Source organism: Cyrtonyx montezumae, unplaced genomic scaffold, assembly GCF_038088225.1.
Source record: "Cyrtonyx montezumae isolate F1298 unplaced genomic scaffold, pur_monq_1.0 scaffold_3, whole genome shotgun sequence".
NCBI classification, from domain to species: domain Eukaryota; kingdom Metazoa; phylum Chordata; class Aves; order Galliformes; family Odontophoridae; genus Cyrtonyx; species Cyrtonyx montezumae.
Window position 1 is genome coordinate 1,834,507 of NW_027072034.1, and position 25,014 is coordinate 1,859,520.

The 25,014-nt window shown below is 39.8% G+C and overlaps 2 protein-coding genes across 3 annotated transcripts in view; one reads left to right on the plus strand and one right to left on the minus strand.

The window, feature by feature from the left end:
* Positions 1-25,014, minus strand: part of GTF2F2 (general transcription factor IIF subunit 2) — a 162,798-nt gene that overhangs the window by 120,023 nt on the left and 17,761 nt on the right. For both annotated transcript variants that reach the window (XM_065743961.1, XM_065743962.1), the window contains exon 6: positions 4,011-4,092. In XM_065743961.1, the coding sequence (XP_065600033.1) occupies positions 4,011-4,092 (82 nt within the window). The remainder of the gene's footprint in view (positions 1-4,010; positions 4,093-25,014) is intronic.
* On the plus strand, positions 12,329-13,673 carry KCTD4 (potassium channel tetramerization domain containing 4). The gene has a single exon (XM_065743960.1). The coding sequence runs from the start codon at positions 12,457-12,459 to the stop codon at positions 13,228-13,230; it is 774 nt and encodes a 257-aa protein (XP_065600032.1). The 5' UTR covers positions 12,329-12,456; the 3' UTR covers positions 13,231-13,673.

Genomic DNA, 25,014 nt, shown 5'->3' on the forward strand with positions numbered 1-25,014 from the left:
ATTTAGGGAAATACATAGAACCTCTCTTGACACTATGCTTTAACCCTTATGAGCTTGCACATTAGAAAAATGCTAGCACTGGAAATGTTTTTACAAGTGGGAAAATATTTTTTTTTCTACTTAATGGTGTACTTAGGGAACATCTTTTTGAACTATGATGAATTTTACTTCAAGACATAGAAACTGATCTTCAACACTTGAAAACCATGGATGCCCTGACTGACAGGCAGATGTAATCTCAGCTGTGTGCAGAAACTGCCTCCCACTTCAAACAAACTGAACGGCGTTTCAGCTTTTGTGGAAAAATGCGTGAATTTATTCATACGTATTTTCTTCAAAAGGGAATTCATAGCCAACTGAGAACATCTACAAAAATACATATGAGGTGGCATGCTGGTCAAATTATTCATTTTCTTTTCCTAGTAGGGGGTATTTGAAAAGAAAAAAAAGAAGAAAAAAAAAAACAACCAAGAAAATCCTGGCATAATGTTCATTTTCAGCAGTATTCTGAACTGTCAGCCAGTCAACACTCGTAACAATATTTCTGAGATGAGCAACTAGCTCAACACATTCACACTCATTAAATTCCTTGGCCTAGGCTAGCAAATGTCAGGACTAGCCTATGGAACATAACTGGAAGGAAATATGATTTTTCAAAGGTGAAAGATCATTAACTATTCCAGATCAGCTCACAACCCATTTTTCCAAAAAGCCCACAACACATTTATTCCAGTAGCTTTCTCTAAGGACCTTCACCACATTCTCCACTGAAACCTTTTAACAGAAAAAGCAAGAAGACATACAAAATTCTTGTGACCTTGTTAGGAGATGCCACGTTGGCAAATACTATTTTCATTAGCAGCACTTCAGGTTGTATTTTTAAGTTACTTGCGAGAATCACAGAGATTATTGGTCTCACTGAAAGCCTTAAACGTCAGCTCTTAGAGGCACTGCAAAATACTTTTTTTTTTTTTTTTTTTAATCTGGAATACAGTTTGGGAGAGTTCAGTAACTCGGGTTAAGTATAACTCATCCAGAGTCTCCCAAAAACCTTTCTGAAAGGCAACAAGCATTTGAGAAGCACGTTTGAGAATGAAATATGGACTCTGATTTCCTTCCAGTTTATGCTTGCCACTCATTATTGCTGGGGAAGTGCTATCAAACATCACATTCATCAAATACTTGCACTGTATTTGCATTTGCCTTCAGAACCTCTCCTTATAACTATCAACCAGGTACTCAGCTGTCACACTGCACAAAACTTGAGCAATCCCAGGGAGCTAACCATTACAGTGTCACAAAGACCAAATACGCTGTTAATTAAAAAACAATAATAATCTACAAAATTCAAGAGCATGAAGCTGGACTAGTACAACACAGCAAGTGTTTCATGGATTTTGTTCCCCTTCTAGAGCTTGAAGTTCAGGATAACAGAAGAAATGCATAAGCACAACCTCCAAAATAGAAAATACTGACTGAGAATCGCACAACTTCTGCTTTACTTTTCTGACTGGACACGTTTGTACCTTGTATTTAAACTGTCCTGAACATCAGCTGTCTACACTCTTCCCATAATCAAATCAAAGGCTCCTTCCCAGGAAAAAGCCCTCCAATCTGCCAGGTTTGCTAACATTTGCACTCATATGTACATGTCATCTAATTTTGTGCTCATTACCCATCCTTAAACCCACATATCTCACTCATCTCCCACCTAACTGCTGGTAGTCCCATCACAAGACAGTCGCTCTGTCCTCCCTTCGAGGATCAGGATAGAAACCAAACGTGATGCTGTACACCATACCCATTAGCCCACTTCCTTGAGCCAGGTAAAGAGGGTGAAAAAGAAGAGATCCGTATCTGCATTTGACAGCAGGGAGGCATAGAACTCCTTTAGGTCACTGCCAGCTCTTAGAAAACAATGGAGTTACAAGAGCGTGTGGCTTAACTTCATTTTCTAGATCTTCATAGTCTGAAGCAACTGCACTTATCATTTAATTTTATTTCCTTCCCAAAGTCAATTTATTGTTGTAGCACTTAAGCCTACACAACAGATTTGCTGTTTTCTCAGTATTATCAATCCCATCCTTGGAGAGTCTCTCTCACATACAGCATAATAGTAAATAGAAAAGCAAATAAAAATAGTTTAATATAACACCATTCTATAATGTATGTGGTTTATCTTCAACATTCTCACTTGTCTTTTAGGCACAAATACAAACTCCAGCATGCTGAGGGTGGGAGAGAATAAAAAGGGAGAGAAAAGTTAGGTTCTGCTGCTGAAATACCAGAAATTCTGTTTGGACATAAACCAATTTCTTCTGAGGCTGTGACTGCTAGATCTGCTAAATCTCATGCTGATTTCCACCAGATGAGATCTTTGTTTATTTATTTATTTACATATTTCCCCCAACGACATGGAAAGTTAGAAACAAGGCAGACACAGCCTGCCAATTTGTCTGCAGGAAGGGAAAAAGAAAATAAAAACCACACGGTACAGTCAGTTTTCACCTTCACAGTGCCTCCACAGAAAGAAACTGCTTTCATGTCTGTACCTTTGTTGCTCCTGCAGGAGTTCAATATGAAAAAAAGCAAAGATTGGGAGGGGCTGTGTGCATGTGCCCGTGACAAAGTACAGAACGCTGAAAAACTGAAAGTTCAGGCAGTATGTCATTAAAGCTATCAGCTCTGTTTTGACCTCCTGCTGTGGCCTTATCTGATCAGCTAGCAGAAAACTGTGTACAAAATGATAAAAAGCACTCGGATCAGGCAACCTGCAATTAAATCAATTATGAAGCAAATACATTCCACGGACTACATCCATGTATATTTATGTTTGTCAGAATGGAATGAGTCCCTTTCTAGTAATATCACATTTGCTTCATACTCCATTTCACACTGATAATAAAAATCATGATAGCAGTCACAGAACACAGTCTGAAATGAAGCAGTTCACTGTACATGACCAAAGTTATGGCACTGATTTGCCGTCAGCTAGAACATAAAAGTCTCAGAATTGAATAAAAACAATAAGGAAATACTGGAGCAGTTCAGACTTAAGAGGAGGTTAATAAAACAAGATACTGGAAGCGTGGTGTATGATGCACAGAAAACAGATCAGGAACTGTACGAAAACATAAAAATATCACTTTGCTTTTCTGATTCTGAACATTCTGAAATTAAGTCTGTGTCACTCATTCTTCCTCAAATTTCCTGGCTTGCACTTCTCTCTAAACAACAAACTCACAAGATTAAGAGAGCGATTTAATTAAAACCCACATGCTTAAAATATGCAAATACGTATTTAATATAACGCACAACTGAATTCCAAACTGGATTTATTAAGAGAGAGCATTATCAAGTTAATTAACCAAATTATATATGAATCACATGGTAATCCTGAGATGTACTGGGCGCATGTTTGCAGTCACTAGGTGAGACTGTAAAACGTTTTGTGATCTTCATGTCACTTCTACTATGTTTTCTAGAAAGTATCCCAGTTTAGGTTGAGTACTTCTCTCTAAACTCTTTCCTATTCAGGGCACTTTAAATATCTTTTCTCCAGTGCTCCTTGCCTACCATTGCACAGTATGAACTGTTCAGGAGAATTCAATTTGGACAACCCACACAGATGCATATACACAAGAAGCTTATCTAACAAAACATATGCAAACCTTTAAGCCTTCTGGAAATGCTGCTTTAAGAACATTCAAATACAGACGTGTATTTATATGTTTAAATATGAATAGGCACGACATGTGCTCTAGTAAGAGTTCTGCACATGGCAAAATGCACAAGCCAATATCACCACAACGTGCAATTATCAGAGGGAGGCCTAATTTTCACAACACCCTCCATTCGTTCCCTACAGTAAAATCCACCCCAAAAGACTATTCCTATCCTGTATAATTCTTCTATTAGACCATGAAAACACTGACTTTGTTCATCTCTTGGAAAACAAAAGCATCAAAGTAAGCTATCACATACGCATTTGTAGTAGAGCTGTCCCCTACCTTTTCAGTTTCATGTAGTTTTCACTAGCTGCAGGTCTGCATTCAGCACGTTGCACCACTATTCCTTCCAGGCAGAGTTTATCTAGGAAAAGACAACAAAGCAGGATTTGACATTATAAAAAATTCATCAACACAGTCAAAGTTTGCATTCTCTTTCATTAATTCAGCATTTAATAAATACAATGTAATAATAAGTTTTCAAATGTCAGATTAAGTTCTGAAGTCTGCTATTTAAATGCTGAGGGAAAAGAAGGAGAATCATTCTTGTACAGCCGGAATTCCCAACACATCTTCATTCTGTCATCAGATGTTTTATGTATTAAGAATGAATCACAAGGGTGAGATTTGAAATGCGAGGCTGATAACTGTGTGGGCCTACTTTCTTCACTCAACTTACCTAGGAATGGCTTTCTAGAAATTCTCATTTAATACAGTCAGCACAAAAAAAACAAATCAAAAAAGCAATATCATCTACAGAGAGAATCTATCCACCAAAATATCCAAAATTAGTGAAGATAAAATGAGATTTAATTTTGTTTTGACCTTCAGAAAAGAAAGTAATTAATTTTCACCTTAATACGATTAAAAAATTGCTCATCAATGGAACAGTATTTTATTGTATCGTGTATGTGCTAATGCTTGGGGAAAAAGGAAAAAAATATATTGCTAGTAACCTAGAAATCCACCTAACAAGTTGTCATTAATAATGTTCTCTCCACATTCACCTCTCTAGCAGTCACTTCATAGTCTGATGTGAACACCTTTTTACCTAAAGCAACGACACTTACAGAGCAATGCAATAGTTCCAGCCTCCTGTGCAGAGAAGGAAAAGCCTAAAACCTCAAAGCAACCATATGTAGAAAGCAAGAGAGACATAACGTTGTCCAAGTACTCAATTTGCTATTACTGCATCCTAGTGCATGGAGGGAGGCACTGTCAACTTAACCATTTCTTCTGGGCATAGGAAGTGCATTATGTGTAAAAGTTCCCTGGAGTAGCCTTGCATAAAAGAAAGGATGAGTTTCTTAACTTCAATGCCTGGATTAACTCTCGCTATTTAGACATCTTTCAGAAACAGTCTTGTCTTGCTGTTGGTGCTACACCGCCACTGTCAGTTCCAGCTGACAATATGAGACAACACCACTGAAGAGAACAGAGACACTGAGCAAACCTGACATCCAGAAACACCAGGCAATTTCAAAGATGCCTGAGATTTCTTCCAATGCCTTACCAACTGAAATACTGCTACATCTGGAAATTGCTAAATAATGCAGACAGCAATTAGTTCAACACTACGTACTTAGAAAATGATTTATTCCTGCTTTCACAGAATCACAGAGCTGTAGGGGTTGGAAGGGACCTCCAGAGACCATGGAGTCCAACCCCCTGCCAAAGCAGCTCCCTAGCCCAGGTTGCACAGGTCCAGGCGGGTCTGGAACGTCTCCAGAGAAGGAGACTCCACCACCTCTCTGTGCAGCTGTGCCACTGCTCCGTCACTGCACTGGGAAGATTTGATGCTTTGATTTAGGAATTCAGTTTTGCAGGTAATTTTAAACAAAATAAAGCATCACTTTTATGAAAACATTTCCGTTTTTTCTGATTCCTAAGGTTTTGATGAGAAGAAACAACTTGGCCAATTTGCCTGACTGCCTGTGCATCACAATTAAATGGCGTCCTTTCTTCTGTACAGAATCTAATAACTTGTGTGTGACTAAAGTGCTACTAATATTGGTGCTTAATTTCCAATATGAATTTGTCTCCAGCTTCTGGCACTTGGTTCTTATTATGTCTTTCTACATTATGATAAAGAGCCTTTTAGTACCTGGCATTTTCAATCTGTAAAAGCACTTTTACACAGCAATCAAGTCACTTTTCAATCATCTTTTCAATAAATGAAGGAGCTAAAGTTCGTGCGCTATCTCACCATAAGGCACTTTAATAAACACTACACCTCAATAAAGTCTTGTGGCTCTTACCTGTGCTAAACCAACCTTTCAGTGATGTTTAACAATATGGAGACCAGAAAACGGATGTAATACTTCTGTACAAGCCTTACCAAAGCCACATAATGAAATCAAATAACAGCTACTACAGATAAGCTTGAAATTTATCTTTCCTCATTTTAGCCATCTCAAGGTTATTCTGCACACTCTGAATTCTACAAACGGAGGGAGACTTTCAGAACACAACTGGCCCCATCTCTTTTCAGATTCAGTGAACTTCTACGTGTTGGTGACGCCCAAGATCAATTGCTCAGGGGCTTGATGGAGTTGATTGCTTATTATATCACTACTGCATCTATTTTGAGTCTTCCCACACTTTACATTTTATCTCTGTACTCTGTATTCCCCATTCTTAGGGAATACACACACACACACACACACATATATATAGATTGCTTCTGTCTTGGTTAAAATGCATTTTCTTTAAAAAGATTCTGTGCATTAAGTGATCCAGGTCACACTATGACAGTCCTGTCACAGTTACTCACTGTCTGACCAGCATTTGTGTCAATCATGACACATCCTATAAACTGTTGTTCTCACTTGCTGCTGTCCCTCTTGCTAATCCAGGAGAAAGCCCCTCAAACTACAGCCCAAGTGACTTCTTACTTATAATTACTTTCTGATAACTGTCAGCTAGTTTTTAATCTTATTTCATGCTTGCCAATTTTTTTTTTTAGACAAAAGTCAGAATGTCAACGAGATTCTAAATTATGTGCAATATGAGATATTGAGCAGGCTACAAACGTGTTGTCACTTTATCAGGCAGATTCTACATTTGCTAGTAGTCACCACATTTAGGTTCACTTCTATCCACTGAACTCCATGACTGCTTTTCCATTAGTTTCTATTGCACAAGGTTAATCAGCTTGTACTCATCTGAGCCACCCAGGCCAGCCGTTTGAACACTGACAGTGCACTATCGATCTCTGCACAGAACTCTTACTGAATTTTGAAACTACTCTTTATGTTTTAAGAATCGGGATCAGTGAATCAAAAATGTTCCCCATACCAACTAGTTAGGAAATAAAGTTGCTGGAACCTACCAGTTAAGCGCGATTAACCTTAGTAGTATCTCTTGATTTAATTCTTCAGTAATATCCCCTTTTAATTACCAGTGGCCCAGACTTGGATTTTAATGATCCCACTACAAGGATGGGACAGAGCCCTGGCACAGCTGCACAGAGAGGTGGTGGAGTCTCCTTCTCTGCAGACGTTCCAGACCCGCCTGGACGCCTACCTGTGCAACCTGGGCTAGGGAGCTGCTTTGGCAGGGGGTTGGACTCCGTGATCTCTGGAGGTCCCTTCCAACCCCTACAGCTCTGTGGTTCTCAGTACAAGGCTAATTGCGGTGCCTGAGAACACCTTACAGCTAACCCAGCCTGTGTCAAAATCCATCTGCTACATAGAAGCTGAGGTTTGTGTCCCACTTTCACCGGGCTCTCCTGGGGATTTAAAGTCATCCAAAGAGGCTATCAGAATAAATCTGCAGAGATGGTGCGCAAACTTCCAAATGCAAGAACGTAGCAGGGAAACAGTTTTTACTCTCTTCACAGCCTAATTAGCCTTAAATCACCAAATGATGTTTTCTAACTTCAGAAACCTGAATTTCTTCTCACCTGTTTCAGGGCCAGAGCTGCAATGAAAAGACATCCATAGTGTCACATCTGCCTTGACACTTCCATCATCCTAGAACCCAAAGGAGTAATAAGGCATGAAAGTAGAAACTTCCTGTTAAAAATACCTACTCAAAATGAACCAGGTAGGAAAACACGAATGAGCCAGGGCCTAGAAGACTAGCTAAGACCAGTGATGAAATGGGAAAAAAGACATTTCCCCAAGTATCTAACACCATCAGTGACCATGCACAGGGGAGAGGTACAAGCATACAGTCAGTACAGTGCCATGTGGGCTACTCTACACAACCCTTAGCTGCAGCATCAGCCATCAGATGCACTTAGGCCTGTACCTGAGCATCCCTGTGCTAACCCATAAAGGAATTTCAACTGCTGATTCCTTCAGAGAAGTAACAGGGAGATGTCGATTCCAGCTTCAAATTCTGCTGATGGTCACCATCAAATAAACAGAATGCAGTTAAAATGCTTAAGGCAATATTAGTAAACAGGCACTGGGGAAATTTGCTGGAACTCTGTTGAAGATGTTTTGATAGAGTTTTTTGGAGAGAAAGAAAAAGACAAAGAGTCATAAAGGAGGACAGGATGGCCTGGAGATTTTTCATGTGTTCGTTTCCTAGTCTACACCTAGCTCTAAGTTCCAGCACCTAGACCTTGTCAGACCTGTGACTGCTAAGTTGAAGAGCTGAGTATAAAAGTTTTCTGCCCATCCAGGCACTTACATACTTTCCACCTACATTAAGCTTAACAAGCCATGTTTTCTCAGATCTTCTAGTAGGCTTATTTTTCACTTTAAGTGGTCTGAGAAAGTTCGGTTCAATAATATCTCTCTCGATGATGCATGGAGCAGGATCCAGAGCTTGCTGAGCACTGCCCACAATGATGACCTCATTTCAGTTGTTCATGATGCATTCACTACACACACAAGAAAATGATCTTCCAACCTTAATGAATCTATGACTGCATTTTGACAAACAGGATCTACTAAAAAGTTTAAAAGAAAAAAATATTCACTCATTTGCTGAATAAATTATAACAAAAAAAAAAAAAAGGAAAAAAGTTTGGCACAGTTCATTTTCCCTACGTCCATGTAGACTAGCATTTCTTTCTCCCTTATCTTTCAACTGATTGATTTCTAAGTCAGATGTTTCACTGTTTTTCATATGGTCACTTTTTGTTTCCACATACTTGGGTCATACAATTTACCTTTTGAATACTGGCACAGCATTTGTTTCCTCAGTCTTGCAGAACTGCAGTGCTCAGTGTTATTGAAAAATATCAACAGTAACTGCTGGTAAAATTTCATAGACATTTTAAAACTCTTGAATGTTCACACATTCTTATTTGAAGTTCTTCAGTTTTAATTAGGGTTTGTCCTCCATAGCTGTTAATCAACATCTTGCAGATATTTATTGGGATAAGAATGGCTATGCTGCTATTACTGTGAGACAGAAACTACTGAATGGTTTAATTGTCCCAACAGCCTGGCCAACTTTCTGTGTTATAACATTAAGTATCTAATAAATTGCCTCAATAACCCAAACAGATTTTATAAGTGTGGCTTCCTAACACGCTTCAAAAATTCTCCACCTCTTTTAGCTGTAGATTTCCCCTTTTATCATCTTAGACTGAAATAAAATTAGCTGCTTTCTATAATTCAGGTGAATTTCACTGATAACAGACTCTCAATGAAGCTGATGCTATTCAGAAGTATAAGATGAAACCTTGGTAAAGCACTGATTTTTGTGGTGTGCTCCAGCACTGAAACCTCAGCTCCATGGCATGCTCAAGCTCCACCAGGTGTTGCTTCCTGGTCAACGGGGTCAGGAAGAAGATGGAAGCTGAAGAGAAGGAAGGTTCTTGTCCCCAAAGAAACACATCAGACAGAATGAGAGGCAGCTCCCTACTTCTGTTATCCTCAGCTCTGTTTCCCTTTGTAGCTGACAGATGCCAGTGCTGCATTTTTACCATCTCTGGGACAGTGTCTGATGAGAAACTGGTTATCTGTATTGCGATAGTGCCACCCAAATGGTCGGTCCCAGCAATCAGGTGACACACTAGCAGCCTGGGAAGCGATGGTTATTTCAGGACTGCTAGCTACCAACATCAGCAAGCGTAATTCAGTTGCACAGAGCAGAAACAGAGGCAGTTCACCTGTTAGCCTTCGGCAGCAAGTTGCTCGGTCCAAGTGGGAAGCAGAAAGGACTGAGACACACTGAGTGCAGCTCCCTCCATTCCTAGTACAGTACAGAAAGACTCTGAGAGCAGAAGACTGGGTAAAGTCTCCAGATCTGCATACAAGTTGCCTATCTTTGCCAAAATGGATTTCTGGACAATCTTCTAGAGGAAGGGAAAAGGGAATCCAGTTCCTTTGCTTCACACTGAGCTACGTGAAGCCACTGAAATATCTTCTACCTCACTAAACGTGCAGGCACTGCAATTGTATATGCATCATCAAGAGCATACAAAGAATGAGGGCTCTCTGGAAATGACATCTTACAGTAGATCACAGGAAGTGGAAAGTTCTCACAAAGATGCACCAGCTTCAAATTCTCTATTACAGACTGTCAGCTGCAGTGAGGTAATGCTGCATGAGTTTATCATGAGTAAAATTTTACATCAGCTCTAAATGTTTCAAGCCTCAAAGGTTTAAATGCATATATTCATGACCTTCATAGTCAATTTACCATATCAAATAGATTTTGAATATTTTATCATATGAACCACTAAAATGATCTTTCAAAGAATATGTACTTGTTCATAAAACTGGAAAACTTCAACAGTAAGTATCAAAATATTCAGAAAATTACGAGCATGGAAAATCAAAAGAGCAGTTCTGTAAGTGCTGCCTCTTAAAACGTAGAGAGTTCAGCTTGCCATGAAAATACTACCCTTTACAAAGCTTAGTGCTTGGAAATCCCTGCTTACTTCTGCCAGGATATTACTCGTTCAACTTCAAAGTATTTCAATAGCACCATGCAAGACAAAAGCGACACAGAAATCATTCTCTCAGGAGCCACTAGCACTTTATTTAACACTAAAGTTATATACAGTATAAGCACATTAGCTGAATTCTCCATCACTGGACAGTAAGTTAAATTTGAGCATAAGTCTCTTGTAATGACAAAAAAAATCATATCAAACTCTTCCACTCATTCTTTTTATTATTCATTCAATAACTGTCAATAGAGTTGATCTCAGAAAAAAAGTTTAAAAATCAGAAAGTGGTTGAAATCTCTGACTGAAGCAATGCTAAACACTTCAGTGGTATCAAAGAGTTAATATTAAAACCATGACTAATTCCTAATAAAACAAATCTAATGAATAATATCTGCTTAAGATATCGCACACGGCAGCAGAAAAAAACTAGAGTATCAGTGGTAGGGATACCCTGGCAAGGCTGAAGAGCAAATCTAAAAAGTGCATTTATTTCTACTATGTTTAATTACCAATTAATAAAATATTATAGTGATGATTCCACAGTATCAATAAACAACCTTAGAGACAGTGGGAACAGTATGAGTAATATCTTTAGAAACAGAGCAGAAGAATTCACAGAAGGATCATCCGACTTTCTGCTGTTTATTGGGCAAAGCAGGAGGTATCCACATGTAGAAGTGCAAAACTCATCTGGATAAAGATGGGCTTGGCTGCCCTGGGCCAGCCCAACGAAGTGCTCACTGCTCACACCTCTCTGGATGCACGCGGTGCCTCCCACCCACCTGCTCCCCTAAGCCTCAGGAAATGCACACACACGTGTGCAGAGCCTTCCCTTTCCTGTTCTGCTTATAGGGGAAACTTTTTCTAAAAGGAGCCCGAAAGCCAACCTCAGCACAGCTTCACAGAGAGATGACAGCCATTTGATTGTAGTCTGCTCTGCCATCACTGCTCCCCCCATGCACAAGTGTTGCTAAGCTGTAATGTTATGCGACACTCAGCGCTGCCTGCGAGCACACTAACCCTTTGTTCCACGGGGCAGCAGTTGTTGCTATTGAAAAAGAAGGAATTTATGCTATGTAGTCTTAGTGACCTAAGAAACACCACTAATGTGAGCAGCAAACAGGTTTCCTCTCTGAAGCAGTTTTTATTTATGGCACAGAGAAAGCAAAACCTCATTAGACTGCAGTTCTTGTATCGGTGCAGACACGTCCATAGGCTGAAAATGGAAGATTTCATCACAAACTTAAACCCACCAGAACGACAAGTCTTCAGCATCACTTCCAAAGAAACAGTGTGACAACATCTTAGTGCCACACGCACATCCTATATATAAGGAACATCCATAACTGATACCTCTCTGCGTACCATCAGGGATGCCTTCACCTTTAGCGCTGCCCTGCTATGCAATCGGGTACCACATTACAAGGAAAATGTGGAAAAAAGCTCTGTGGAAACTGAGATCCTTTAACTCCTGAAGCATTACAAATGATTTGGCCAGCTGACACTACAAAAACATTTCAAAGCATTATAAGCAAGGTGCCCCTTTAGAACAGCGTTACTCATTTCTGTAAGGAACCCTCAAAACTCTGTAAACTTCCCCAGTGTAAGGACGGAAAGAGAAGTGGTTTTTATCCCCTCCTTCCCTCACACAGTTAAATGCAAATTCCCTCTACAGTCATATTCCTGCCATCTCCCTGCATACACAGCTGATACGCCACCTACTGCAAAACCCAGCTGACAGCCCGAGCAATGCTTGCAGCATTTCCATTCCAACATTGTGCCGGAGCTGAAGAAAGGTGCTTTTAAATAAAAATCCCTCCCTTTTCAAGCTGACAAGAACAAAGCAAGATCGCTGTGCTCGCTTTGATAATGGAGAGAAAATCAAACAGGAGAGCAAAGGAATCTGAAGAAAATCAGAGCAACTTCGAGGGCTCCGAGCAAGACAAGGACTATAAAACATCTCTGATCACTCTGAATGTTGGTGGCTATCTGTACATCACACAAAAACAAACACTAACCAAGTACCCAGATTCCTTCCTTGAAGGTGTCATCAACGGAAAAATAATGTGCCCCTTTGATGCAGATGGACATTACTTCATAGACAGAGATGGACTCCTTTTCAGGCACGTCCTGAACTTCCTACGAAATGGAGAACTTCTTCTACCGGAAGGGTTTCGAGAAAATCAACTTCTGGCACACGAAGCAGATTTTTTTCAGCTCAAAGTATTATCGGATGCAGTGAAATCGAGGTGGGAGAAGGAGCAGCTCGCATCTCGAGAGACCACTTTCCTGGAAATTACTGACAGCCACGACCGCTCGCAGGGGCTCCGGATCTTTTGTAACGCTCCTGATTTCATAGCTAAAATAAAATCCCGAATCGTACTGGTGTCCAAAAGCAGGCTGGATGGATTTCCAGAGGAGTTTTCGGTCTCTTCAAATATAATTCAATTCAAATACTTCATAAAGTCTGAAAATGGTACGCGACTTGTGCTGAAGGAGGACAACACCTTCGTCTGCACCCTGGAAACTCTTAAGTTTGAGGCAATTATGATGGCTTTAAAATGCGGATTCAGACTGCTGACCAGCCTGGATTGTTCCAAAGGGTCTATTGTTCACAGCGATGCACTTCATTTTATCAAGTAATTACAAAGGCAGAGGAAACAAGCATGCAGTCGGCAGACCTCCTTTAAACGGCAGCGTCCTGGCATCACAGATCTCGTTTCAAACTAGCCCTGTACCACAGAGCTCGGCTGCTAATCAGTTAATGTGAGCTAATGGTATGTAAATCTCTTAACGACATCCATCTCCGGCTTATTCGAGCTGAATGAAATTTTTATTCAATTCTGGCATCAAATTTATCTGCTAACCACTGTAAACAGAGATTGAACGCTTTCTGGTATTTGTACTGTTTTTTTCATGCTGTCTTTCAACGGGGAAGTCTTGCTGAATTTTTTGTGTACTTGTATGACTAACACGCATACAACCTCACTGCTCTGCCGAGCAGCAGTGAGAGTATTTTCACGTAACAGGCAGGCTTACAGTATGTTCTGCTCACCATCAACTCAAAATGGATTTTAACTGGAATAAATGATTTTAAATGTTCGTTAGTGTTTATGCTAATTTGTTGTGCCAAATTTGCCAAAAACATGGAATTGAAAGAGGGTGTGAAATTAACCTGCTCGATTCTGAAGTTAAACAACTCCGATCTCAACTCAAAAAGAAATTTACAGCTGTGCTACCACTTTAATAACAACTGCTAAGAACATGCCGACCAGCCAATAATGCTCGGGGGGGTCAGTTCTATTATGGGAAATGAGTTGACTGCACAGAATGTTACATTTTTCTGGTTATATATATATTTATCAGATGGCTCCTAAAAATGTTTGGCATAAAATCTCATGTAACAGGTTTCCAATCTCCTACAATGCCAAAGTCATTATTTTCCACTAATCATTGGTGATCATAAAGACAGGCAATTAGCAGAGCCCTTGCTATGCACTCCAGCTTACCAAAAGCAGGTAGCAGTATTAATCTTGAATGGATCACCTGTTAGCACTTAGGATGCATCAATATAAGCAACGGAATAAATTCTTTCTCCTCATCTGGACAGTTTATTACATCTTCTCATTTGTATTTTAAACAAAGTTTACAAACCAGTCACTCCACAAAAGCTGACTGAAAAATCACCACACAGTGCAAATGGAAGCTGCACAAACTCTGACTTTAAGCTCTGACCACTAGTGAACTCTACCATCACACACAGCTCAAACAAACCCAAAACTCAAGTGAAATGTTATTAAAGAAAGTAAACCCAGCCAAGCAGTTTCTTAGCTTTCCCAGAATATCTTTGTACAGAATGAAGAAAGCAAACATTAAGAATGCCCAAACAAAATATAGTACAATCCTTGCTAAAGTGACAACCAAGGAAAACAGACAACATCTGATAGGCTGAGAACAGCATTCTTGTTGGATTTTAGAAGGAATAAATCCATCTGCAGTGATAGTGACCACGAATACAATAACTCCCTCTTTATCCTCACAGTGTCAAACCCTGTTCAATATAACATACAACAGCTGTTAGTATCAGGGTCCTCATGGGAGAGGAACTCACAGAGGGAGATCAGAGAGAAGTGACTGAAAAATAATCCACTCTGATTTTATCAAGTGGGAAAATCCACTATCTCCAGAATACTTCTTCAGAACAAACCCTCAGGCTGCAAACTACAAACTTTTCTATCTTCCCTATGTTACAAATGTAAAGATCAAAAAATATATGGTTTTAAGTGGAACTTTCCCAAACTGTTTAAAATTTGCATCACTGTAAATTTCAGGCATTCAAGTTTGTGTGCCCCAGAACTGATTCGTGTTTATTCAAATGCATAAACCACCTGCAAAAGCTATACAGTAAAATATGATTTGTTACATATGCACCTCTTTTACACTTGAGGCCATTCCAGCTAGAGTGCTGTCACTGTGTATGTGCCTGCCTCCCTCCTTCCCCTCCACCACCACAATTTTCAGAAATCCTCACTAATCAGTAATCTCATACTTTAAACTATCTCCAGGACTTTTGTGGAAAGTAAATGTGATAGCCCACCTGAAAGAAATTCAATTTCCTGCTGATCTTCTATGACAAAGCATTAGAAATATCAACACACAGAACAACCGTATGAAAAGCCCTTTGTAGACACATTTCTTTACATGAACAAAAAAAAAAGTGCTGAGATGATCTAAGCAAGCTCCTTCACTAATCTACAAGTTTAAAGAAGGCTGCTCTGAGAGCTGTCAAATCCATAGCCTGTATAAGCACAAAGTCTGGAGGAGGCTGTTGCTCCTCAGATGTCACATCACCTATTTTCACTTAAATGCTTTTGGTCGTAACCTTCAGTTAGAATTAATCTTTAGTTGGGATTTAAAACTGCTTTCACAGTTGAGAAGAAGAAAGAAATTAATACTGATTCCAGGCAATTCATAGAAATCTGCTGTGGTTGCACGACTTTTGTTTGGGCTCTTTGGAGTTGTTAGCACCATATCAGAAAGCAGAACCAATCGTCCACCCCAGCAGAACTCCAGAAAGTAGCACAGAGTTCGATGGTTCTGCATTTACTACAGAAAGCACTTTTGTAATACAAGCTACTCACAAGTTAGTAATCACAGGTAACTTTCAAACCACTTGAAATACATTCTAAGAATACTCTGCCATTATTTTTAAGTGTCTTACTGAAAAGCTTTAATTTGCCAAGCATTTGGTTCAGAGTACCTACATCCTTCTAATGTATGAAAACAAAAACAACAGCACTTAAATTATTTTCGTAATTATTTTCGAAGTGAAAAATGTACATATCTATGCATACCTCTGATCAAAGGTACCCACTCAGCTGTTGGAATCACACAACAAAAAGAGAATATGGGGATAACAAAATCATTGTCTTCCAAGTTCACATTGAATAAATCCAGAAATACATCAAATTATACCATCACCATTCATTCTATGTTTCCTTCATACTCCATAAATAAATTTAATAAAATCACAGAATGACAGAGCTGTAGGGGTTGGAAGGGACCTCCAGAGATCACGGAGTCCAACCCCCTGCCAAAGCAGCTCCTAGCCCAGGTTGCACAGGTAGGCGTCCAGGCGGGTCTGGAACGTCTCCAGAGAAGGAGACTCCATCACCTCTCTGTGCAGCTGTGCCACTGCTCCGTCACTGCACTGGGAAGAAGTTCCCACACACATTTGTGCACAACTTCCTATGCTTCAGTTTGTGGCCATTTCCCCTCATCAATTGCCACACACTGCTGAGAAGAGCCCAGCCTCATCCCTTCACCTCCCGCTCCTTACATATTTATAGATGTGGATCAGATCCCCTCTGAGTCTTCTTTTCTCAAGGCTGAACAGCCCCAAAAGGCAGGTGCTTGTGTTGTCAGAACAGACAGTGAGTTAAACTATTCTGCCTTGCTTTACAGTTCGAAATTGCATACTTAAGGATACTGTGACAAAAATAAATCACAAAATCAAGTGCTTATGTCAGAAATACAACTTACATGCAAGTATTTCTATTCCTCCTTCATTAAGAGTTACTTACCAGTATTAGACCCTGCAAGTAACGAGAAATAAACGGGTGGATAACCTTCAATAGCAATTTGAAGGTAGGAGTTAAAAGTAACTTCCCCTAGGGGGCACTTTGCCTGCTCTCGCACTATGTCAATTCCATTTGCTTCTGCCTGTTCTCTTGGATGAGAAAATCGGCCATCCAGCAGACAATTCAGCAACGAAAGAGGGAGCCGAAGGTAGGTCTGACCAACATGCACTGCAGAAAGAATATTCTGGCCCCTGTAAACTCCCTGAATGCCTGCTCATTAAATATATGTATGCATATATTGATTGAAACACCCATTGTACTGCTTCCTCCCACACTTATACGTGCATCTATTTTCCATCAGCAAAGGAGAAAGCAATGGCAGTTTTATCACATTTGGCAGTATGCTGTTGTAGTTAAAACCAATTCAGTGAATTCCTACAAAGGACAAAATCTTAAGAGTGGCTGCACTACATCACACTAAGTCATCAACAGTCTGTCTTGCCCAGTATCCCCCAGTGACTGTGAACTCTTATTTCCATCCCGCAGTTCTTCATAACTTTGGTCAGGATCCCCATTACTGATCCTCTGACCTGCACATCCTTCCCCCTACCTTGTTTTCCCCCCAGTATCACACAGCTAATTTGCATTTTTCTCTCAGCTCACCTACCTCCCCCATCAGGAGGGCTACGGGGCAAAATCAGTAGACAGCAGCCAGAAGCGGATGTCCAGAAAAGAACACAGGAAGCAGTCAAACATATACGATGCTCTCCTGAATTACTAGCTCAGACTCAAACCACTTACTACCAATGATCTTGAGAGCCAAAGGTGGCTTCTACAGGTGGCCTCAACACTAGGAAATAGGCTGTGCATCGAGGTCAAATTACAGTTCTCATCTCAGTCATTACTGCCAACCCACTGATCAGTGTTCAGCATCCTAATTGCAATACTGACATTTTCACATACTTGCATCATATTTTTAACTGTATTTTTGCATTCATACTTATTATGACTGTATAAATGACAACTGGCTACTTCTTTATTAAGGTAGTTAATACTTATTTAGACTCTAAAGGGAAAAACATTACATCATTTGCAGCAGTTGGTGACACTTATTTTCTCTTCCTTTTTGCAACCATTGCAAAGCTTCCATTTGATGAGATGGGAAGGTCTCAAGAAACATAAGCTCTCTAGCTCTCTCCCCATCAGCATATAGGCAGGATAAGGGCCTGCAATGAATATTATTACAATTTAATAATGGCAGTGTCTCATTCATTACTTTATTTGAGTAGAAAGGTCATGTTGCCCTAACTCCGTCAGCTAATGAATCAGGATGAGTGATGGGGGCACGAGTCAACTTGGGTCTATGACAAAATAAATATTATTTTCTTAGACTAGAATTAATTCATCTTTCCTAGATAGCTATTATACAACCTCAGTCTTGTCTCTTGTCTCAACATGTGGCAGAAACTCTTAGATTGACAGGAAAATGACTGCCAGTTAACAAAATAAATGCAATTCCACATGAAGAGACAGGTTTGCATATTTTGTTCGGTTGAAACAAAGCCATCATTAAGGTACAACAAACTTTAAATAATAAAATATGACGGTTTCCAATTAATTTTGAAATTGATGTTCTGAAAGCACTATGCAGGAGTATATCACACAGAGCACTTTCTCAAAACACTGTCTTCATAAATCATCATTCGAAGTAAAATGCCAGAAAATAAGAAGCACTGCAAGAACTCAAGACCGTAGGAGGGAGATGTACGATGTCACCTAAGCAAGCATTCTGAAAGAAATTGCATAATATTCTGCAGAACCAGACAGTTAATTTCTCTTCCAAATATGTGTGTAGTAGGAGTACCACAGCTAAAGCAACAGTCTCCAAAAAAACTGTTTTCTATCTGCACTGGTAACAGCTTAACATCATTGCTATTATCATATAGCACCACACTTGTTCATTTTAAGCTTCTGAAAAGAATACTGCTCTGCTGCTTCAGAATGGAAAATGTTCAAGAAACTGGTACAGTAATTATGCCTGTAAACATTAGCTACTCATTTAAAACATTACTATAAGATGACATGCAATTTCAATATGGTAAGGTTTGAAAACCAAGTAATTAGAAGATGATTTTAAACATCAAGCCATTCTAAAGGTCTGTAAAGTTCTGATAATGCTAAAAATAAGTACAGTATTGCCCTGGTGACTGGTGTTAAATAATCTCAGGCGATATTACATAGGTTAGTGGAAATGAGACCAACTACGCCAAAGGAGAGAGAAGTGAGATTTTAAAACCCAAGGCTGCTTGCTAGGGAAAGCTCCAGCTCCAGGAAAATGGGGATGCCAGAGGCTTGCTAGAGCCTGTAGTGCCAGACTGCCCACACAGCACGGAGGGAGTGGTGTAGTGAGACAGCTCACAATCCCTGAGGACTGAGGGTGAACAGGGCAAAAGGACTCAGTGAGAACAACTGCAACCTTGGGGCCTTGGGTTGGTGATGAGGCACAGCTGCACACACAGTGCAGCAGTGAGATTGGACAACACAAGTTTATGGTCTAATTATCCTAGAAGTAGTGCTACCACTACTAACTTTTGGTTTTTGGTGAACCATGATTCAGAAAGACTTCTTTTTTTTTTTTTTCCAGCAGAAATAAGAGGAATGGAAAGATTTTGTTTTTTCACTTGTTAGCAGAAAAACATCAATCTGTAAAGCTACTCCAGCAGCTTCACAACAACAAGCTGCTTGCTAATTCAAAGGAGGTTCTTGATTTTGTAACACAGTGAACAGATGAATAAAAAAAAGAACAGGTCAGAGGTGGGTACAGACTCTCTCAATTAGAAAGAAAAAATTAAGCAAACAAACTAGCAATGAACAGTCTAAGCATCAAAAAACATAAACAGAATAAGCAACTGTACCACCAAACCCAGCCAATTATTGCTTCTCTACTACGTAAATAAAGCCAAGTATTTGGGATAAAGCAGTATATTTTCTCAATGCTGAAACTGGTAATCTCATAGAAAACAAATTAAAGCTTGTGCAAATCAGGCAGATAAGAGTCAGCTAAAGAGAGAAAAGGGTAATCTCGTCTTCTTAGCCTTCCCAATGCAAACTCAGCACCTCAGGCACTGCCAGGTCTTGTACTATTGCCAACACATTTTCTAAAATGAATAGAAACTCATATTCTTTCCCTACAGTGCAGAAACCTAATATATAGACTACTTCATGCCTTCTTATAAATAATAAAAATTTATCTCTGCAATACTTTCTGCTGTGCACAATGATGATTTTAGGCTTGCACACAGATTACAGTGCAGAAATCCCTAAGACAACCTGCATGAGTAAGACAACATGCTGTAGCACAGCTACACACTGTTCCTGTTCCTGCTGGCAAGAAGCAGAGGCTGGAAAAGCCTTAGAGTACAGGGAGAGCACCAAATGAGCTCTGCTAGACTGTTTCCAGACTCATGCATAGAGAAAGCTGAGGTCCTACTGGACCACAGCCTCCAATGCTCTCACATCCAATCACAGCTAAGGTAGAGGTAAATGTCTACAGCCAACTGCCCTTGGTTTTGCTTTCAGAAGTCACTCCCACATTGAGCTTGCTCAGGCATTTCAAGTGGTTAAGGCTACCGAGCTACGTGAAGTTTCTTCTCCCTCACTATAAAATGGAAAAAATAATTTGCAGTACATGAAGAGGAAAAAATAAAACCTGATAACTAAAGAAGCCCATCACAAGCTCATTATTTAAAAATGAAGGCAGAGACGTGGGAGGAAAATGTGCTTATCATACAACTAAACGTGTGTTGCTCCAAAAGAAATGCCTCCTATTTATTTCTATGGAAACTACAACAGCTACAAAGAACACAATAACATTATTAGATAGAATAAATCCTTAAGTACAAAACGCTTATTTTGCAGCATAGTCAATAATGTTAGCTAGGCACTTTCACCAGCAACAGACAACAACCTGTATGCTGCACTTGTAAAAATCTGCACCAGCAGAGGTGACCCACTGTTTCACAGCTATGATGGCACTGTTGCTAAGAAAATGTTGCTCACGCAGTCCAACTTTCATCAACCTGAACAGATGGAGGTCAGAAAGTGCCAAATCTGAACTATACAGTGCGTGTGGTAGGACAGTTCAATCAAGACTGGCAATATCCTTCGAAGTCTAAAAACTCATATGGAGCCTGGTGTTACTGTGCTGCAAGAGAAAGGTTGCCTTCTTCTCTGGCCTGACTCTAGAGGTTTGCGACTTCAGCTTAGTCCACATCCTTATGTAGTGGTAAGAGCTGATGGTTTGTCTGGATTTTGGGAAATGCAGAAGGATCACCCCTTTCCTGTCCCAAAAGACAGCATACGTTACTTTACCTGCTACAAGCTGCATCTCGAAAGTGAAATCCACCAAGGGGATGCATTAAAAAGAGCATGGCCAGCAGGCCAAGGGAGGTGATCCCGCCCCTCTACTCTGCCCAGGTGAGGCCTCACCTGGAGTACTGCACCTAGTTATGGGCATCCCAGTATGAAAACGACAGGGATCTCCTGGAAAGAGTCCAGCAGAGGGCTACAAAGATAATAAAGGGCGTTCCCCTTAATGAGGAAAGGCTGAGAGACCCAGGGCTGTTCAGCCTTGAAAAAAGTAGACTCAAAGGGGAACTGATCCATGTCTATTACATTGTCTTTTATACGTGTCTATTATAAGGAGTCTATTACATCTAAGGAGCGGGAGGTGAAGGGATGAGGCTGGGCTCTTCTCAGCAGTGTGTGGCAATAGGATGAGGGAAATAGCCACAAACTGAAGCACAGGAAGTTCTGCACAAATGTGCATGAGAACTTCTTCAAAGTGAGGGTGATGGAGCACTGGCACAGGCTACCCAGAGAAGTTGTGGAGTATCCTTCTCTGGAGACATTCAAGACCCACCTGGACACCTACCTGTGCAACCGGGGCTAGGAAGCTGCTTTGGCAGGGGGTCTGGGCTAGGTGATCTCTAGAGGTCCCTTGCAATCCCTACAATTCTGTGATTCTTTGTGATTTCCAACAGACAAAGTAAACATCGTCATCAAGATGCTCATCATTTCATGGTGTGACAGCCATGCATGCTGAGAACATGGCTTGTCTTTCACATCACTGTCACTGCTGCTGAAATGTACCACCACCACCTGTGCTTGCATCCACTCTTTGGTGTTCATAAACATTCAGCACACTTTGATTAATGCCAATGGGTGCCATTTTTTCTGCATGAAGGAACTGAATGACACACCTTTGCATTATGATCACTTCCATGTCAGATGCCATTTTGTCAGACTGCCCCTCTGCTGCCATCTGTCACACAGCAACAAAATGTAACAGAATATTGGCAGGAAGGTTCATACTCTACTGTCAAACCATCGACACCAACCTCTGTTGTCATGGGCCAACATAATAAAATAGGAGGCATTACTTTCAGAGCTGCCTTCATCAACTGGAAAAAAAAAAAATAGACTAAAAACTAGAGCTTGAGAATAACAGCACTGGGTCAGCTGAGCATCTTGTTTCCAATATAATGGGTGAATCCATGAAAAAGCTTATGGACAGATTGAACATGTTGGATTCTAGACATGCCTCATGTACCAAGCCACCGGACATTTGTGGGTCTCCAGGATCAGATGTCTTAATCTCGGTACCTTTCAGTGAATGTTCCTTTATATGCCTCTTTGGTTGTGAAACACAGCTGAAGGAGGGAATATGCTTGGGGCACTGACTTACACTGTTTTATACTGGGTTATGTGCTCAGAACAGAGACTGCACAATAAATCTATGGGTCTGTACTGAAAGCTGTGAAGTTCATGATAAGTAATTTTTGTTTATTATTTTTTTTTCTATGGGTTTGGGACAAAATATAAATGCAACAAAAAGATGACTGCAAGCTAAACACATCAGGACTACTACGTCAAGAAGATAAATACTGTAATATTCATACAGTATTCTAAGATAAACAGACATTAAAGACAGTATTTATGCAAGTTGGGTTTTTAAAAAACTTAGCTCCACTTAATATTAATCCATATTAAATCTATATGCTTTATACTGTTCTACCACTTGGAACTCCACAAGATCTATTTCAGCTGGTATCATAGGCTTTGGCTACCTTGAAAGAGAAATGTTTGTCTCTCTGCCTATATTAACAGCAACAAATGGAGCCTCATCACTTATTGTGATTCCTGGAATCTGACCAAGAAGCCTGCAATTTAAGTTTTATTGCACTTACCTGACAACGAAAAAAGAAAAAAAAATTACATTTGCAAGACAAAAACTGCTTCTGTGGCTTGAAAATGACAGATTCTGTAATTAAGTTATCTTCAATACTGAGGTTTCTGCTAGCATTTAAATAAAGTACTACTCCTTCACTCCTCCTGGTGATCATTCTTCCCCTCAAAGTTAAAGCTTTGCTTTTGGAGTATAATTAATATATGCTAACCGCTTTCAAGTAGATTAAAATCAAACGTGCACGTAGCAGCCTCATGCAGTTCTACCATAATGCAAGAACTCTTAACAAAAAATTGCTGGCTTACTGCACACAGTTCAGCATTTAATAGAAGTACTTACAACGAATTTTAAGTATCACAACACACACATAATCAACACCTGATTTTTTTTACTATGACACCAAAAAATGAAGCAAGTATCGTCTGCAGACAATTCAAATGTTATGTATTTGTGTCTGCAGTCAAATGTGTATGCTCACAATTGGCAAAATATTAATACTAGGTTCACATTCTATTGTCTGCAGTATCTCAGATAATTTAGTCCTCTTACCCAAAGCCCAATAAATGGTGACTCTCCTCTCAATAGTAGGATTTAGTATTATTCACTGGCAGGCACAGGGAAAGAGATGACTAACACCTTGTCCTAAAGTGTGTTAAGTACTCATGGCTGCTGTTTGCCATGAACTTATGTCAAATACTTCAAGAGATGAAATTTAAACACAACAGGATTGCAACTAGCTTGAAGCAGGTTCAAGATGTAAGTATGTGTAATACTCCTTGATGTACTTGTCCTTGGGAAAAAAATATGCATTTGTAGTTTGTGTACACGGTTGACACACACACGCTTCCCTATGAAAGAGAAGCTATGCTTTCAAAATGATGTTCTCAAAGCCTCAGTAATATTATAATCAACTGCTGCCCATGCAACTTTAACATACCTCCAGGAGGTATGTTAAACACGTGAGACATATTTCTTTACCATACCATTCCTGACAGAAAGCAGCTTTTGGGTACTTCCACTCTGGGGTATGCTGGAGGACAGGTGATGCTTTACCAGGCACAAATGCCTGGTTTTCACAGCTTCTGTCATTTGACAGCACTTACAGGGAGGTGCAAGAGAATCTACAAGTCCACAAGAGCTACATACATGTATTTGGGTTTAAATTACTTGCTCAGAAAATATGTGATGCTGCTCAGCATCATACAGGAGTAAGTAGGGACAATTCTCATTTCTTTTTCCTTTAGCTGACATCTTGTTTGTTACCTTCCTTTCACATCCAACAAAAACCTGGCTTCAAGCACTGAACAACACTAGCTAAATCCTTGAGCAATGCAGATCTCAAACTATCACAATGAATATGTGAAAGCTCAAGCTTTGTTTAGGTAGACTTGTTTGATGTTACACCTTAATTCCTTAATATTTTGTCTGTAAACTTTGTATTATTCAAAGCACTATCGATATTGACCATTTACATGGGCTCAAAAACCAACAGGGATATTTCACAGAAGTAAAAACGAGGGGCAACTAAATAAAATATCATCACGGCTGGCTCTGGATCTCCCTGACCTTTAGATCATTAAAGACTGAAAGAAGTATATCTAGGGAGGCACCACTACGTTTTGCATTGTTCTTATCCTCTTCTGAAGAATTCTTAGGCACCACTAAGGGTGATACTGGGTACACAATCTCTGGCCTGAACCAGTATCTTGTTGTCTCTCTATATACTATTAAGAATTGTGACAGTGTTGATCCAACTTTAAATGTTATTACAAATATCATAGACAATGCTAATGATCTATAAAATAAGTTCTGAAGATTGATAGTAACTTCCTAAAACAAAAATTTTGGTGAAAATCTTAAGTAAATCAAAGGATTTCCTTAAGTTATTAGTCTTATTCACTTCCTTTATTTACTTTCTAGCTACAAATAGACATCATTGCAGTAACATCTAAAAGTAGTCACTGCATTCTTGTTATGCTAAAATAATGCATAAGGGTATACAATACATCATCTTTGCCTAGAAGTACCTATCGTGGGCCGAGACAAATTAGATCATCAGTGAAATGGAAGACTCAATAAGCTGAGTTACTTGAAGGGTAG